At 44.9% G+C, this 13,889-nt stretch overlaps 1 protein-coding gene across 1 annotated transcript in view; it reads right to left on the bottom strand.

Annotated features, from left to right (window-relative positions):
* Positions 1-644: 644 nt before the first annotated feature.
* ATIC (5-aminoimidazole-4-carboxamide ribonucleotide formyltransferase/IMP cyclohydrolase) overlaps positions 645-13,889 on the bottom strand; it is a gene marked incomplete at its 5' end in the record, with an annotated part of 22,982 nt that continues 9,737 nt past the window's right edge. Inside the window, 8 exons of the mRNA XM_010195149.1 lie at positions 645-923; positions 1,390-1,545; positions 3,219-3,401; positions 8,883-8,975; positions 9,943-10,071; positions 11,694-11,783; positions 13,034-13,119; positions 13,625-13,797. Of these exons, the coding sequence (XP_010193451.1) occupies positions 804-923; positions 1,390-1,545; positions 3,219-3,401; positions 8,883-8,975; positions 9,943-10,071; positions 11,694-11,783; positions 13,034-13,119; positions 13,625-13,797 (1,030 nt within the window). The remainder of the gene's footprint in view (positions 924-1,389; positions 1,546-3,218; positions 3,402-8,882; positions 8,976-9,942; positions 10,072-11,693; positions 11,784-13,033; positions 13,120-13,624; positions 13,798-13,889) is intronic.

Here is a 13,889-nt window from a genome sequence, read left to right as displayed (position 1 = left end):
AACTGTGGACCATTCCTTGCCAAAGCTGAACAGATTTTATAAAATGGAACAACAACAACAAAAATCTCTTTGAAATGGTCACAGTGATTGCCAGCAAAAAACGTGCCTGGGCTGGTCCTTGGTTCATCTCACTGTGCTCCAGATTTTCTAATCAGAGTTCAAATCTGCTTAATGCAAATTGCACACAATGGCAAAGGGAAGTGGCTTCACGCAAGATGCTTCCCAGATGCCTGCCTACGAACTCTGAATTGCACTCCTGGTATGAGAGCAAGCATCTCAGACTCTACCTCAGAGAAAGCAAGCTGACCCTGCCTCTCAGCCCAAAGCACCCCTCTCCTCACCGGAGGATAATGGATTAGAAGCATCTGGAAAAAACTACCTGCTGACTCCAAGGAAAAAAACCAAAGCTGTTCAGTTCAGTTTACAATACAAATTTTTATCAGTTCATTAAGAAATTGGGCATAAGCCAGGCATTCATACCACTCCATAGGCCTTTTCATGAATTAGTAAAGTCTGGACCATAAAATTTACCTCAAGAATAAACCTTTTTCCTGAAGACACAGTATTTGGATGACACAGACTACAGACTCCCCATAGCTAAGAACCGTATGTTTATTTGCCAAAGAGATTTATTTTCTACATTGGAGGCCAACCTCTTGCACCTTCATTATCTGCTAACACAGGGAAAGCTCTCATTTACAGATCCTCCAAACGTTCGCTAAGCACAGACTGCAGGTGCCTCCCAATTAAGCTGGTGATATTCCAGTCACTGCTGCTGCTGAGACTGCGACCGAACGGTAAACTCAGTGATGAAACAGCCGGAGATTGGTGTGAATGAGGGTTATCCCAAGCTCATTGCAGGCTTCGATCACAACCTCGTCAGCAGCTGAGCCAGCCGGGGCAGCGATGAACTGTACTCCACTCTGAATAGAGACAGAGAAGTGGAAGGATTAGAGGACAGAAACCACAAATACTCTTGAAACGGAGCTGGCAGCCCCAGTCCTTCATCTGCATCCCCCTACATGGAGCATTGTACAAACAAAGGCTTCCATTGCCCAAAGCCATTCACTGAGGAATTCCCCATGGGAGCAGCCAGTTCTCTCCACAGCTCAGAAGTAAAATGGTTCCTCTGGAAGCAACAGGCCTTGTCTTGACAGCCTTAAACAGTTTAATAAACTTTAACCCTCTATTCATCCCCAATCAACAACCTGAGCCATGGCTGGATAATTACTATCCATGTGAGACCAGTAACCACAAGAAATATCCTTCTACCCAGCCGTGCAGAGCAGATGCTTCCCAGCGGTCTGCACACAACTCCAACAAAAAGCCCAGGCTGCGCAGACGTTTCCTTGGTGCCACCCTGACATCCTGGCCCTGCCGTGGCCTTACCCGTTTAGCTCTGTCCACATTGTCCCTAAAAGGGAAGAACGCATCAGAGCTGAGCGAGACGGCAGTCAGCTTGGCAACCCACTGCTTCTTCTCTGCTTCCGTTAACTGCGCGGGCACCTCTTCAAACATCGCCTGCCATTTCACCAGGTCTTCATCCTGCCAGAACAGAAAGAGCCAGCTCAGCCCCGAAGCAGCATGCAAGGGTGAGTGATGATGGCATCCCCCTGACACCCAGCTCAGCTCTGCTTCCTTCCCCCACGGCTCTGCTGCTGGGAACTTCAGACCAGGGATTTTCAAATCTCAAGTGGTGGTGGGAACACAATACCACCACCAGCTCTTTTTGCATCCTTTTAACATCTTCACTTCTCCCTCCTCAGCCCAGGGCTTGAGGGATTCCTTCCCTGCCCCCACCCCCGCCTTTAGTTCCTAGATGCTCTGCTTGGCCTGCCTGCAGTGTGCTGCTCTATGTAAATGCCAGCACATGCAAACAGGGTCTGGTAGATGACTTAACACAAGACAAACAGCAGCTTGGTTTATGATTCACCTTCCGAAACACCAACTGCTCCAGTTCCTACCTCCTTAAACAAGCAACTGCTCACAGAGATGATTCACGAAGTCCCCAACCCAGCTCTTGGCTTTTGCTACTTAAAAAGGACATACTATTTTCTTGTCTCACCACTGCTCGTGACAGGAAGGTCAGAGGGATTCTAAGAAGCCAAAACGCCACAGGAGCAAGCAGCACCAGCACCGTGTGAGAAGGGAAGGACAGCTGTCCTGACAGGGCAGCAAGAGCTGTAACACTCCCTGTAGCTTTAGCCCTCCCTTACTGCTGGGGGACCTACCAGGCAAAACCAAGCTGCACACCAACACGCAGGGCAAGTTCTTCCAGCACTTGGGGCAGAGGATGCAGCACCAGAGGGACGAATCAGGACACTTTGCCACTGGGCCTTGAAGTGACCTTGGGGCTGTCATCATCCTGGTCCCTGGCCACCTGATCCCCCAGCTCCTTGGAATCATCTGATCCTAGGCACAAAACTTGAGCCAGGCTTAGGTACCATGTGAAAAACAAATCCTGCAAATGCACCCATCACCTCTGGCTCTGACAGTTTGACAGCCAGCACAGAGGCTTCTTGTAGATAATATCTGTGGACATTTCAAGCCATGGGCAAAGCACCCAAACTCTGGTATCTGTAGCTCCCTGTTGGCTAGCTACAGATCTTCAGAGGCACTGAGGGAATTTGGTGACTCATGTGGAGTTAAAGGTGGCTGGCATCTGTTGTCCTAAAAGAGATCACTACTTTATAAAGGCTGACCAGTTCCAAAAGTGGTAACCAACCAAACTCCCTCTTGCCTTAAGTCCTTACAAATTTAACGCTTTGCCGTTTGTAAGGACTTGCCCGAGTCCTTACAGAATCACAGAATCTCAGGAGTTGGAAGGGACCTCGAAAGCTCATCCAGTCCAACCCCTGCCAGAGCAGGATCACCAGACCAGGTCACACAGGAACACGGCCAGGTGGGTTTTGAATGTCTGCAGAGAAGGAGACTCCACAACCTCTCTGGGCAGCCTGGTCCCTAACGTTCTGTGATTCTGTGAAATAGTACAGGCATCCTTTTATGTCAAAGGAAACAGTGTGACCAACTCTGAAATGAGCTGTGAAAGGACATGGTCTTTCTGGGGCTGGAGGAAAGACTGAGGTAGAGAAGAAAAGCCCCAGGTATCAGGATGCCTTGCCAGGTGCTAGCACCCACAGCTGATATTTCAAGCAGTAGCTTCAGCTTTGTTTCGCAGAAGCTGGACTCTCCAGGGAAACCTCTCAGCCAGCCCTTACCTCACCAATGGTCCCAGTGACGTACTGATCAATGGCATTGGAGATCTCTGCTCTCTTCACACCCGCTTTGAACTTCATGGAGAGCACACGTGGGTGGTGCCGGAGCCACCAGTTGTTTGCCTTGTCACCAGCCAGACGCGTGCAGTGGATGCGGGACTGCTGGCCAGCTCCAATACCGATGACCTGAAGCACACAGATGAAAAGCACAATCACACCTTGCCACACAGAGATCGCAAGCACAGCTTAGTTCCAGCCAAGCAATTAGGAAAGGCCTCCCACAAATTAACTGCAGAGAAAGAGCGCCGGTAATTAGCAAGGAAAACTTTGCAAATACCTGCATCCCCAGTCCCGTACAGTGGTTACAGGGACAGCTCTCTGCACTGCTAACGTCCTCAGCTCCGCTGGGCTGACTGTCACTCTGAAGACAGTACATTCTTTTATCCTTCTCAGTAACATAGCCTCAGCCCTCAAACTGTTAACTGCAGGATAGCGAGACAATTACAGCTTTTGTTTAAGGCAAAACAAAGTCCTGTTGGTTGTAGAAACCAACGTGGCTGCTAAGAGGTGGCAGGCTGCCTACCTGTTCTTGGACAGGGCACTTGGGCTAGAGCATTACACCCTGAGCCCAGGTCACCCAAACACCATAATCTTTCCTGGTGGGCCAGGCATACACAGCTTGAACAGATCAGCTGTGATGTGTGGTGAATTACAGGGCAGTTTGTCTGTCAAGGCTGATAAGAAAGCAAATCCACTGCTCAATCAAGAAGGCTGGCCAGTAGGACCATTACACTGCATGAATTATCGAGGCCCTGGAGCTACCAACACGTTTCCTACTCTGCCAGAGTCCAGGGTTTTAAAAATAGCTGCTGCTAAACTTATTTAATAGCACTTGTGCTTGATATCAAACAGACCACCTGCTTCCGGAAGCAAAATCCGAAAGGCGATACAGTTTTCTCCTCAAGGAAACTGCTATGAAAATATGGTATTTGCTCAGTTTCTATTTGCTTTTTTCAGACCTCTATCAGACGCATTCAACCTCTGCCAATTTTCTCCAGGTACACTATAGATTAAAATATGTAGAGACTCTCTGAGATGGGTGGTCAGGTAACTCTGCAAGGCATTTGTCACAGTTCAATGCACAAAACAAGCAAGCTCTTGCATCCTGCCTGGGCTGGCGCAAACTCACACAGGAGACAACGGCAACTCACAGGCGCTGACAGAACTGAAAGTTGAATGTGGCTGGCAACATCTTGGTTACTGGATGTTGGCAGAACAACCCCTGCAGAAATGGTCTGAGCTGAGGTCTCTTGGGCTCCACACTGTCTGCTGTCCCTCAGCTTTGCCTCTGCCATGACAGGATGCCAGGGGCACAAAGACCAGACCTAGCCACCATGGCTATCAAACTTGGGCTGGTAACTTTCCTCCATGGCTTTCAGAGCTGTGGGTCTTGCTTTCCAAAGAGACCTCCTGCCATTTCAAACCAGAAATCTGATGGAAAACAAGTCTCTCCCACACTGTCCTCCTCCTATGAAGCCACAGCTGAACTGTTCACCAGACTCTTTGCATGGGGTACTGCTCCAGGGACACTGTGTTGAGGCTAGCAGTTCTGGCCAGTGCCTCAGAGTTTCCAGCTCAGACTGAAACAGATGGTAAAGCTATAAGTCACAGGCTGCCCTCAAAAGAATGAATCATTTGTCTTCTCATTCATCAAGACCCAGTGACTTCACCTCTTACCATAACCATAAAACATGCTGCTGGATACCGTTCCCTCAAGGAGCAAATGCAAGACTTGGGCTGCTAGCTAATATCAACCGCTCAGCTGTAACTGAAGTCATCAGTGCTTAACAAACCCACAAGGACATTAGTATTATCACAAATACTAAAGAGATGCAAAGTATGCATGGCTTAGTGACACAAACACTCCTGATGTCCAACCTCTGCTCTCACGCCCGCCTTATTTAACCTCCCAACTTGCATGGGACCCTGCCTCTCAAGGAAGCTCCATGCCAGCTGCATGTAGGTATATCATCTCTTCCAGGGAGGTTTCTCCTCTCTGCCCAGACAAAGGAGAAGACTTTAAATAGTCACACACTGCATGCAATTAACTGTCACCCAGCCCTTCAAAGTGGGCCTTGCAAACCAGATTAGGCTAAGGCAGAAGTTCTTAGCTGGGGATGCAGAAGGTGGAGAGTACTGCACAGACTGATGGTAGCAGGGGTCCAAATTCCCAAGTCTCTAAAAAATGTGATGTCATGTGCCAGAAGCATAACATCCTCTCTGCCCTTTCCCAGCCAGAACGGTGCCTCACCTTCACCAGGTACCGGTGAGCTGCAGCCTTGCACTCCCGTGATGGAGCTGGCTCGTCTGCTGCAAGCCCTGGCCTTCAGCCAGCAAGGGCAATGGTACTGGAGCACATTTCCAGGCAAATGCAGCCCCAAACGCACACGGCTCCTTCATGGACACACATCAGAAATCAAACTCTTACCTGTCAGCATCCAATCACCCTTCTCAAAAAGTGTATTTTCATTTTCTCTCTGAGTTACTTAAACTCTTTTACATTTTTGTGACCTAAATTCTGTCAGAAGTTGCAGAACTGAACTTTGGCTCATATTCAACAACTCCAAACTGTCAAGAACCTTGTATTTCCATTGAAGTGATGTGTCCTGTAATCTCTTCATGGACATCCCCAGACCTACAGAAATATCTGCAACATATGGAAGATTTTATCATGGCTAAGAGGCAAGAGAATATAAAACCTGCTTCTCTGTGCCTCCTGATGAGCCCACATTGTTCCAGAAGCAAGTTCATACATGCTGATAAGATGCACTTCACTGGAAAACAGTGATCCTGGGAAAGCAAAATCCTTTTTTTGTAGAAAAATGTCTTTTGATGCAACACTGCTGGGGAAGATTTCTTCAGTCTAGCCTGGAGTTTCTGGTCTGAAGAGGAGAAATGAGAAGGCTGAGCTTCTGCTTAATGCAAACTCTAGACTTGTACCTGAATTTCTCCTCACGCTGGCCTGTCTGAATATACCTATTCTCCCTCTTTCTCACTTCGTGTTTCTCCCTCTCCTTCTTCTTCCTACACCTCATCTTTACCTTCCTCAAACATTGGCTTTCTCCCATGTGAAAACCCAGCTGAAACCTCCACAAAGGAATCTCTCCTCCTCTATCTTCTGCTTATTTTCTACACGAAAATTAATTATGTTTCTTTCAGAGTTAATCTTCTGGGAATCAGAAAGTGCTTAGGCAGAGCCTGTGAAGTGTGAGCAGCGAAAGGAGACAGTAATACAAGGTGAGTAGAGAAATCACTTAATTAAAAAAAAAAGCTTGGGTGACAATTGAGAACTATTGGACCAAAACACTTTGGCTCACAGCAAAGCCAAACATGCCCCACAGCTGGAATACTGAGCAAAAGCACAGAGTGGATGAATTTACCCTGAATGAGTGAAAACAGAAACCCTCAGTATGTTTGCAGTTATAGAAATCAAATAAAGGACTTCACAATTGGAAAAAAAACCAAACAACAAAGTTATTGACAAATGTCTGCACTATTGCTGGGAAACACTAAGGTAAATTCACAGGTTTGTTTTATCCGACTGTGCAGAGAATAAAGAAAGAGAATAATTTTAAATTGCTTATTTAAAACATGATGGTATCATTAAAGAAAGTGTAAACATGTTACAGACTGGCTTTGATATACTGAGAGTCAGACAAAACAAGTGAAAGTGTTTATTGCAATTAGTGGCAGCTGGCTTCCTGCAAGTTAAATTACACTCAAGTCCATAAAGGCTTCCTCCAACTCCATGCTCTCCTAGAACTTATTAACGCAAGCACCAGCCCTTGGTGGAGCAGCCAGTCCACTCGGAAACGCAGCAAACCCAAGCTGTCAAAAAAGTTCTAGATGTCTGATAACCCAGAGTTTTGCTGAGGAGCAGGGATGCTATGAGGCTGAAACAAGCCCTGGAAAATCAAAAGCAGTGGGACTGAACTGAAGCTGGACTTCCCAGGCTTGGCTCATGTAACCCAAACCAAGTCACATCCTGGAGAAACATTTCAAGTGTAACAATCTGGAAGTTACTTTCTGTCCCTGGTTCTTGATTTCTGCTATTTTCTGGTTTGCACCCAAATATGACTCTGCACATCTCATGTTCTGTCTTGGTAGGTGACAAGACCAGTAGTTCTGCACAGCATCACCAAGAAGAACCCGAGCTAATCACTGTCTTAGTAACACTGGTGTTCAGTGGACCCCATCTGTACCTTGGCCTCTGATCTTTGCCTTCCCTGTCACATATACAGCACACCAAGGTGACGCACATTATATTTTATTAAAATACGTCTGCAAGTACATTAAACATCACTGAGGCCAGGCTAGCTAAATCCTTGTCTGCCCACGTGGCTTTCCACTCCTCCCTGATGCCGTCTCCCCTCCATATGGTACATGCATTACCACACACATTTCAGAAACATCTGCAGCATCACGTTATGTCCAGACTTGCAAAAGCACTAGGGAAACTGCTGCTGTAATAAGGGGAAAAAGAGCAAAGATAGCGACACCTTTGTTCTGAGGCTACAAGAACTAACAGTCTTGACTACAGAGAACCACTGAAAAGCAAGAAAAAAACCTCCAAATCTGAATAAAAGACAGAATCCAGCTCTCCAGAGACAGGTTTTCAAGACCCACACAGCACACGACCCCAGAAAGTACTGCGAGACAGCGCTGCAACGCTTTCAGGCTGCAACAACGATCTGGCAAATGCAGATGAGTGCCAATGCAAAGAAACCACAGCATTGCAGTTCCTTCAGTCCGTACCTGTAGGGCACTGTTTGATCCATTTTGCTGATTTGTGATGTACTAAAGCTCAAGAGCAAAAACATTCTTTGTCTTTTTTTCACCTGTATTTTTTTATTTAAATAATCCAAGCCTATGGAAAAGTTACTACGAGAGCAGAGAATCAGCTAAACAGCATTATGAGAATGAGCTGCTGGGCAAAAATACTATTTTTAATACATTTACAAGAAGTTTTGGATAACTGATTTAAGCTGAATACCTAGTGATAGTGTGGAAAGAAAAGATTTATTTATTTTTTTTAAATTCAAGGTTCATATCTCAACTACACACTTGATAATGGCCCTGTAAATCCCAACATCCATCATAAGCTTCTAAAAAATTCAGGGACAATGCCCCGAAGGGGAAAAAAAACCAAGCACATCCCATCTTTCTCATATAAAAAATGAAAATTAAACTAAGAACCATTTGAGCAGTCAAAATCCAGCTGTGAAAGCTACTGTCATTTCCTAGGACTCTATACAGACTCCAGCATATGTACATACCCTCAAAAAAATGATACAAAAGGACAGAGTGGTGAGAAAGAAATGACTCAAGGCCAAACATGCAGAAACACATAAGAGCTTTTCCAACCCTATCATTGAAAGAGCCGGCCCTGTCATTACGACGACAAAATCACCCTGAGGTTTTGAAGCAGCCTCTTGAGAAACATGGGTTTAGCTGCTGTTCTGCATGGCACTGTCCAGGGCAATTCATCTGTACCTGTTTAATAGCTTCCTGCATGCTCAATGGTTTTAAAACTCTTGCCTGACAAAAGCACTCTCTGACCAGCTTGGCTGCAAAAGCACACTCCACAGCACTGTCTGATTTGGTTACCTGCCCATCCTTGGCGTAGCAAACGGAATTGGACTGGGTGTATTTGACAGCGATGCTGGCAACAATCAGGTCTCGAACAGCAGACTCAGGCAGCTGAAACAAAACGCCACTGTCAATGGCCCATGCTAACAACCATGACTAGCCAACTGGCTAGTGACCTGCAAACCCCCAAAGCCATCACAAGTACTGTATCATAGAGACGGAACACAAGATAACCAAGATGTCCTGTTCTGTTCCATTACCAGCCAATTCTGTTTAGATTAAAAACTGTAAATAATTGGTTTGACAGCTAATCTCACAGCTCACAGGGGTAAGACTCAGTCTTTGCAGGTCAGGAGGGCTCTATCCCTGGCCCTAGGCCTGCAAAGTCTTCTGTATTTGCTCATTGTCATCAGATGTGCTCATAGGCAAAACGCTAAGCACATGCTTAAGTATACACCGGACCACAACAATAATAATTGCTGACAATATCTGCATGAGGTTTTATTTTTAAGTCCATTCCATTACTAACTTATTAAAATCATTTTATTACCTCAATGTCTGAAATTGCTTCTGAGCCCATGACTAATCACGTTCTCATTACCATCTGTTTTTTAATAACAAGATCAGAGACAAGTAACTGATAACTTTCTGATGATGTGAACCCTAAATGATGAGCAATATCAGCAAGGCCACAGTTTATACAACACGTTGTACACAAAAGGGAGAAGTAAACGGTGAGTCAGATCACAATGGCTCCTTAGCACATGGCTGTCTCACCATAAAAAATTGCACACAGTAGCTTTTTATTTATAAGAAATACAAATATTTTGGTAGTCAGAGAGAAAGGGCAAGGCCCAGCTCCTCTTATTTACGCAAGAAATCAAAACAAATACAAACTACACCGATTTACCCAAGTATATTTGGTCTAGAAAGTTTGCTGCATCATTTTGTTGAAAGCCAGTTAGACCTCATTAAAATATTTTAAGAGCTCTTAAAATAGAAGAGTGATGACTTCCTTGATGAAAGCACACCAGTTCATCCCACCAATCTTTAAGCTCATTTATCTTCTGACACTTACATTTTTATTCTTTGTAACGATGTTCTTGAACAATGACCGGTCGATGACTGCGTTATTCCTCTTCTGCATGAGATGCAATCCATAGAGGGTTCGAATCTCGTTGTCATCTGGCTCATAATGAGGATCCATCTAAAAGCCAAAGGATAGACCAATAAAACGTTCTTAGAGCTCTTCAAGACCAACATTCAGTAATAACTGAGGTTAAAACACATTATCTGAAAATCCAAAAGTGAACTGTTTGTAGGAAGCAACATCAAATCGTCAGAAGTAATCAGAATTAACTGGAGCAGCAAGGTTGAAGCATGAACTGACATTTACAGGGTGAAGTGAGGTAATGCAGTATAGATGCCTATATACAACTCCATGTTGTGAGCCACAATAAGTGACAAAGTCATCCAGTCCTTCACAGAAAGGGGAAAACATCCACACAAAACCAGTTTTCAGTCTTCTACAGGAAAGTAGAAATATTTTGAGTTGCTTCATATGTGCCTCAAGGTACAACTCACAACCCCCTCTGACATTAAACAGTAAATGCAATTATTTCCAGAGATGTACTCTCCTGGGGCACATCTCCAAACAAGCATGTAGCACAGTTAATTTACACCAGCGTACGTTAAATGGAACTGTTAAACTGCATTCAGGTCTACCCATGCATGGGCTTATTTAGAAATTCTGTAGCCCCAGTTCAGGTTATTGAGACATGAAGTAAACCGGATTAAGGCGATCAGCTCTAAGTAAGAGCATGCACACACTTTATGCGGTATCCCTAATCCATTTAAATTTGTTCAGATCAACTTTCCTTAGCATCCCCCTGCAGAAGGCCCTGAAGATACAGGCTTAACCAATGCAACCTCATCCTTGCAGAGCTAATTGAATTCAGGAGGTAATCAGCTGCCAAGATTGTCTGCAGTTTCATTCCTTCTTGCCTGAAGCTCCTAAGCCATCTTCTACAGCTCCCCTGGTAGTAACATTACAACTGCAACTTCAGCTAAGCCTTGGATTTTCTTTTTGATATGTTACAATAAAGTCCTCTGCTCGTTTGTCTCTCAGTCAGGCAGAAATAGGACCTGTTTGAGTGCTCTGACACCATTCTGTAATCCATTAATCCTGTTTATCAAAACTGGATGATTTTGAAGTCCCAACTATCACTGCAGGAACTAGAAGGGAACCTGACACTGCCTTGACCACACTATGTTAACATTCCCTGGCAAGCATCCTGGTTGCAGTAAGTAAATGTGCATCATCTCAGGTCCAAACTCCGTCCATGCTGTCTTCATCCCTGACTGTACCAAAAACTGCCCTACAAGTACCACAGGCCCAGACAAGGCTTCCCCCAGCACATGCTTCTCGCTGCCAAGACTCACAACATCACTATGCACTATATCCTAGATATAAAGACTTCAGGGAGAAAACAAATTCTGCAAAAGTGAGAGGAAAGGTGGCAAAGAATGGAAAGAGAGCACAATAATTGTTTTTTTGAAATACTCTTGCTGGTTCATAGATCCAGTTACTTTAAATCCACATCACTTTGAAAGCCAAGGAAGGCTTGCAGAAAATACTCTGCTCTAGGACTAAAGGCTTAACATGACCACAACGCTGCTGGTGGAATTCCAGCTCGTGCAGGAATCCCTCAAGACCCAGAGGAAACACTTCCATGCACTGCAGGGGAGCCTGGCTCAGCTCCCCCAGCTATTTGGACACTAATGTCTGCGAAAAGCAGTGGAGGGTTATAGTGGAGCAAGAATACAAACCTGGAGGACACAATAACCACCATTCTTCTTTTTGGCAAGGATTTTGAGAGCTTCTTCCTCATACCCAGGAGCTACCACACCATCAGATACCTGCAACACACACAGAATTCAGCTTCTACATGAAAAAAAATTTAAAAAGGAGCTATTACTGAAAGCTCCACCTGTTATTTCCAGAAAGGCACTGAAGGCACACCTCTTGAGGTCTGTCTGTATCCTGACCACATGTATCTCATGTTCTCAAAACAGCAGAGCACTGTCAGCTCTTAGCAGGAGTTAGGAAAAAATACCCTGCCAAAATGGAATTAATAACTAATATCCCCCCTCCAGGAGAGGACAGCGCATGCTTGACTTCTCTACTTTTCTCAGCCCTAACAGTAAACATAGCTTAAAAATAATAAATCCTTATTTCAACAGCCATACTCCTGATGAGACAAAAATATCTGCAGAAGAGCTGTTATCAGAATTAAAACTGAGAAGAGTTTACATTCGGTGCCATGCAGTGATATACACCTTTCACACTTTTATCCTACCATGTGAGAGGGTTATTGGGTTGGTTTGTTTTGTTTCATTTGGTTTTTTGTTTGGTTCTTTTTGTTGTTTGGTTGTTTTTGTTTTAAAAAGTAATTGCATACCAAAATGTTACCCTCACAAACCAAACAAGCTCTTTCATTTGTTTGAAAAGACGACTCCAATGTACAACACAGCTGTTTGCATCATGCCTCACCTCTCTCAAATCGGAAGCAACATGCAACAGGATGATGAGTGTGTCTGGTAAAGCATTAACTCCCAGCTGGTTAACTCTGTATTTTAAAAAGTGACTTGTACAGTGCAGCCAGCTATGGAGTTAACAGTGAATCCAGACAGGTTAAAAGCGCAGCCTGGAGGATGGCTGGGACTACACATAACTTGTATCAACCGGCAGGCAGCTACAACATCCACGATCCTGCCTTGGGCAAGAGGCTGGCCATCAGCTCCCCGTCCTCTACTGCTCTGATTACAGCTGTTCAGGCAGATACTTGTGACAGGCAGTGTAATCAGGGCTCATTTCCAGAGGCCCACCTGGAGGTAGAGGTTTGCAATCATCTCTTGGAGAGCAGCATTTCAAGCACTGCTATTTCAAAGGCTCTCCCACACAGCCAGCTTTTAACTGGTAGGACGAAAAATGCATCAAAAGATAGCTGTAAATTCTGCACTCCAGGCATCACATTACACAAATGGACCAATAAATAGTCTTCAGTGAAATGGGTCAAACACAAAGAGAATGGCTGCTACAAACCAGTGACTCCATCTAGTGTGATTCTCCTTTTTACACTCGAATGATTTGCTGCTGTTTAACTGACCTCTCTGGAAATAATCTTGGCAGTAGCCACATCACAGATATCAGACAGGGCAATGAAGTCACCAAAAGAAGACATCCGATCAGCACCTGCAAAATCATATTTTTAGTAACTATAACATAATACAAATAAAAGTCTTTGCTCCTACAATCCAGTCAATTTTCATGAGAGCTAATAACTTAATCCCACCAAAAAGGGGCATGTAAGAGCAACAAGGATGAAAAACCTACCTCAAACACATGCACCTTTAAATATTCCTATAGTTCAGTCCCTCTTCACTGCATTTGTCAAAGCTCTAACTCTGTAATGACTACCCCGATTACAGCAAGCAGTTCTGCTGTAGCCATGGTGGCAAGAGGACAAGGAGATGCAAGGATTGTACAGAAAGCTTTTAGATATAAGACAGTTGGAAAAAGAGGAAAGCTTTTAGATGCCTATGCTCTCATCTGGCTCTTCCTGCAAGAAATCACACCCAGATATGTAGCCGAGAGCAATTTTTTTTTTCTTAAATAAATATTTTCTGAGATTAATTCTAAGCACCTGAGCAGTGTGCCTAGCTTCTTGGACATGCTAGTTTATTCCTGGGCTTCTCACCTCTGCTTCGCGCGTAGGCAGACGCTAAGGGCGTTAAGGTCTTGTGGAAGTCGTGCACCATGCAGACTTGCGCCTCCTCTTCGCTGAGAGGTACTCCAACAGCAGCACCTAGTGGGAAATACAGGCCAGGGCACTCAAACCAGAGCCTTTCACTGCTCCCTGTCCCTGGGATCTCCCCAGACTTCCAGGGCAAGGGATGCAGATACACCACTGGCAGCGCCTGCCAAAAGTCGGAGTTCAACGAAAAAAGCATGGCAACAAGGAG

The sequence above is a fragment of the Mesitornis unicolor genome, unplaced genomic scaffold (genome assembly GCF_000695765.1).
Source record: "Mesitornis unicolor isolate BGI_N332 unplaced genomic scaffold, ASM69576v1 scaffold4862, whole genome shotgun sequence".
Taxonomy (NCBI): Eukaryota; Metazoa; Chordata; class Aves; order Mesitornithiformes; family Mesitornithidae; genus Mesitornis; species Mesitornis unicolor.
This window is presented reverse-complemented; position numbering and strand designations above follow the sequence as displayed.